The sequence below is a fragment of the Taeniopygia guttata genome, chromosome Z, assembly GCF_048771995.1.
Source record: "Taeniopygia guttata chromosome Z, bTaeGut7.mat, whole genome shotgun sequence".
NCBI lineage: Eukaryota > Metazoa > Chordata > Aves > Passeriformes > Estrildidae > Taeniopygia > Taeniopygia guttata.
In genome coordinates, this window is record NC_133063.1 from 9893819 (window position 1) to 9898209 (window position 4391).

Consider the following 4391-nt stretch of genomic DNA (forward strand, 5'->3'; position numbering starts at 1 on the left):
ATCTGCTCCGTTTTGCTCTACTCTGGTCCTCTAGTCACTGCTGCCAGCCTGTCTCTCCACTAAAGGTTTTGGCCTGGAGGCACCAAGGTCAGAAGACCTTTGCCCACTTCCAGACCATGCCACAAACTCCATATATGGCTTTTCCCACATTTAAGAAACACCTGACCATTCAGAAGCAAATTTATAGCGTATGCACAGAACAAAGGGAAGCTTCCAGCACAGTGAAGGTTTTATGTATTATCGTATTTATTTACACTATCAGTCTAAACAAACTAGAAACTACGAGCTATCAACTAGAAACGAGAAACTACAAAAAACACCAATGGCCTCTTGCAGGGCTAGTATTTCCTGTCGGCCATAAACTGCTGCGTTGCCATGATCAGAGGCGTCAGGCTGGAGGTCGGCTTGGCTGAGGTTACAAAAGGATGCTGCCCAAAGAGAAAAAGAAGACATTAATTTCTACTCCCCTCTCAGGCTGAAACTGGCTTTCTCTGGCAAGCAGAAAGATACACAAAGGAGGGCATTCTGTGCACCTCTGTCTCCACATCCAGGACCATGCTACATGAGCCAAACATGGCTCCCAATCCCACAATTCCATTAACCCAGATGGCTTCAGCTGAAGGAGATTTGGTCTAGGCGACCTGGAAAGGCTCCTTCCAACCCATGCCAGGCCGGGATTCTCCTCTGTTTTCCTTTGAAAAGCCCCCAGACTGGAGTTTCTCAGGAGCAGGGCCCATCTGCCGCCTTGGACTTGAGCAGACGAGGAGCCCCTGGCAGCGGGCGGCCGGCGCACCCGGCAGCCGCTTTGCCTTTTACCTGCAGAAGTTCCTGGGCAGACCAGCGCCTGTCCTCGTCCGTCTCCAGGCAGCAGCACAGAAAGTCTCGCAGCCAAGCCGACTGTTGCCTGGGCTTCTGCAGCTTCGGGGTGCCCCTGGTGCTTATCAGCTGCTGAACCTGGAGAAGAAGGAAATGCCACGCTCCACCTGTCTCCTTCACACGCCAAACTGCTCACACAGACCCCACTGGACAAGCTCCACTCCCCAGTGGCTCTTTACTCCCTGCCAGAGGGAGGGAGATACCTTTCCTACCCCTACTAAAAGAACCCAAAGCCAGAGGCAGCCGTAGCCAGTCCAACATGCAAAGGCTCTTGCCTTGATCCCTGATTTCATTGGCTGATGGAATTAGGAGCAACTCCATCAGCAGCAGCACACTTTGCTTCTCTCAGCACTGACACCAGCTCTACAGGCGAGGTGGAAGACAGACTTTAATCTAACTGTACTATTTCCAAGGATTCCTCCCATAAAATGCAGCTCACTGCTCCTTTAGGTAAAGCTGCTCACTGCTCTCTTAGGCAAAGCTTCCATCAAGGAAAAGGCATTGTGATTTTCTTGTGCTATTCATGATGAAATGCCAAGGGGATCATCTGGGCAAGAAGCATAAGAGACTATGCAGCCTGGCACCTATCATTGTCAGGTGTTAGCAAGCTTCCCAGGCAGCAGAATGGGAGTAGATTTAGTCAGAGTGACAGGAGCATCTGAGGGTAGTTGCAGCGTACCGTGCGAGAGGTGTTCATCAGGTAAGGAGGTGCTCCTTCCACCATCTCGATCCCCACAATGCCAAAGGACCAGATGTCCACTTTGGGGCCGTAGGGCTTCCTTGTGAAAATTTCTGGCACCATCCAGTGCGTAGTCCCAACAGCTGAACTCCGTTTGCTCTGCTCAGCGGTGAGCTGAGCAGCAAGGCCAAAATTAGCTGAGGAGAAAAAACACTCAGATCCAGCCAGCTTGAAAAAGGAAAGCAAAGAAAAGAATTCCCCACTGAATCAATGTCTAAGAAGGCAGTGTGGAATCCAGCTGTACCAGGGGCATGCTGCTATTCTTTGAGCCTGCAGCTGAGGAAATACGCAATTGGCCACTTTGCAAAAGCCCCCGACTTCAGGCAGTGGCTTTTAGTCCCCTGAAGCTATTAGACTGCTTCTGCCTTGCTGGAGAAGGGACACACACAAGCCAAAGGCACTCCTGACCCCTTCTGCCCAGCTACAGCTCCCTGCACCTTGTGGCTGTGCTCTGCGCTCGCAGCAGGGCAGCCTGCACTGCCACAGGCACCAGGGAAGCGGCAGCACCCAAAGGCAGCCCCACACCGCAGCCCACCACGGCTGAGCCTGGCCAGCAACACCCACCCAACTTGACAGAGCCGTCCAAGCCCAGGAGAATGTTGTGGCTTTTGATGTCTCGGTGGATCACTTGCTTGGAGTGAAGGAAATCCAGGCCTTGCAGGCACTGAGAGAGGGTTAAAAGAAACACGAGCCTGAGTGGATTGCGTCCCACAAGCAGGGCAGTGGCACACCTGCAAGACTGACTTCCTGGGGGATGCGGAGCCAGGGCAGGCCAGGCTGCTGGCAAAGGCAGCAGAGCTGGCTGCTCCAACACGAGGACAGCAGAGCTTTTCTAAGGGCGTGGCTGTTTGCTTTTGAAAGGGAAAGGGCAATTGTTGCTCTGGCCAGTGCCCTGCAAACACAGACTCAAGGTGCACTGCTGCAGTGCCTGTACTCTCTGCAGCCAGACAACAGTGTCTGGTTTTGCAAACACCACTTGGGGTGCAAAGCTCTCCTTTGAGGCTGAGCTCTGTGAGAGTCCTGTGAGGATCTCTTTGTCTTTGCCACTTGCTCAACATGGTGCCACCAGCCACTTTGCTCTTGTGGGGAAGGAATGCAGCACTCACAGCCTCCAGGCAAAGCTTTAGAGAGGCAAACACAAACACACTAGAAGAAGGGCAGGCACATTGGCAGGCACTTCATCTGCTCTTGCTACTGCCAGGCGTAAGAGAAATGCAGAAAGGAAGCTTGGAAGGGGAAATCTCTCCTCTCCTTATCACCCATTTGGAAGGGCCGTCCCGACCAAACCATGGGAAGCACAAGCGCCATCCCTTACCTCCCGAGAGACAGCTGCTATCTCTCCTTCTGCCATATGAGTCTCCCTAATGACATCGTGTAAAGAACCTCCGTCCATGTATTCCATCACCAGCCAGAGTTCCTCATCCACCAGGTAGCTGAAAGGAGGAAACAACAGCCTGGAGATGAAGGTGTGCACTTACATGACCTGATGGATTCTTGCTCCTGTGTCTCTCTCAGAGGAAGACAGGAGGAACAGTCATTCACAATGCTCTACAGGGCTTGAACTCTGTGCAGTCTAAAGGCTGCTTGGTATCCACACCAATGCAACACGCCAAGGGAAATACAATCTGCAGCGCTTTGTCAGCACTGGAGACCCGTGGGAAAAAATCAAATGCCAAAACAAATGAAACCATGTGGAGAGAGGACAGGAACTTTGAGGCTGTTGGCTCAGTGAGACAGGGCCAAGGCCGGTCTTTGAAAGCACACTTCAAACTAGGTATGCCAGCAAAGATGAACGCAGCCCCAATGCAATCTCCTCCCAGGACGCTGTAGATCAGCCCAGAAATAGGAATTAACAGCTCCATCCTCTGCCAGCCGCCAAAGGAGTGGCTGAACTTCTGGCTTGCAGGATGTGAATGACCTTTCATGGCAGAACAGCAGAACCACTCACCTGTCTACAAAGGTCACAAGATTGGCATTCTTATTGCCACGCATGATCTGGATTTCATTCAGGCACACCTCCCTGTTGCTCTCTTCCAGGAGACTTATTTTCTTTATGGCCACCTAAAACAACATGGAAAACATGAACCAAAGTTGGTGGCACAGAACCACCAGGGGAACACGGAGACAGTGATGATGGGGTGACAGAGCTGGGCTGGGCCAAGCTGCCTTGTGGCTGGACATCAGACCGCTTGCTTGGGCCCCTCCCAGGACAAAGAGCCAGATAGCCTTTGCCTTGGAAACCTGGCAGAAACATGGTCTATGCTGTCCACCTCAAAGCTCTAACAACACTCACCGTTCCCACAGACTTTCCCATGGCTTTACTTGATCATCCCCATTTTCATTCACACACCTCTTGCAAGCAGAAAGTCAATTTCTGCCAGAAAACATGGAGCAAAACTGCTGGACAACCTCTAGGGGGCTTGATCATTCCACTGGCATTCTCCCTTTCACAGCAACAAAGCAAACTCTTCCAGACATGACAGATCAAATGCTGTCCTAAAACAGTTCTGCAGAAGCTGTGGCGCTGCTTGACGCTTACCTCTTCTCCTGTGGCAGTCTCCACTGCCATGCACACCGTGCCAAAACCCCTAGAAACAAAACGGCCACAGAGAAAGAAGAAGTCCTTTAGTCCCTGCAAGTGCAGGACTCCACAGTACAAGAGGAAAAAAGTCCAGGGACAAACAGTAAATGGAAAGAACTGTGGCTGCACTCACCCTCTGCCAATTGTTTCCAGTTCTGTGTATTTTGCCTCAGGATCTCCCTCGCTCACCAGCAT

The 4391-nt window shown here is 51.7% G+C and overlaps 1 protein-coding gene across 1 annotated transcript; it reads right to left on the minus strand.

The window, feature by feature from the left end:
- Window positions 1–338: 338 nt before the first annotated feature.
- LOC140681817 (serine/threonine-protein kinase PAK 3-like) lies at window positions 339–4391 on the minus strand. The gene is made up of 8 exons (XM_072922307.1): window positions 4330–4391; window positions 4155–4203; window positions 3564–3676; window positions 2931–3048; window positions 2180–2279; window positions 1556–1752; window positions 817–954; window positions 339–428 (listed from the first exon to the last, which is right to left on the minus strand). Exons 1-8 carry the CDS (start codon window positions 4389–4391, stop codon window positions 339–341), a joined length of 867 nt encoding a protein of 288 aa, XP_072778408.1.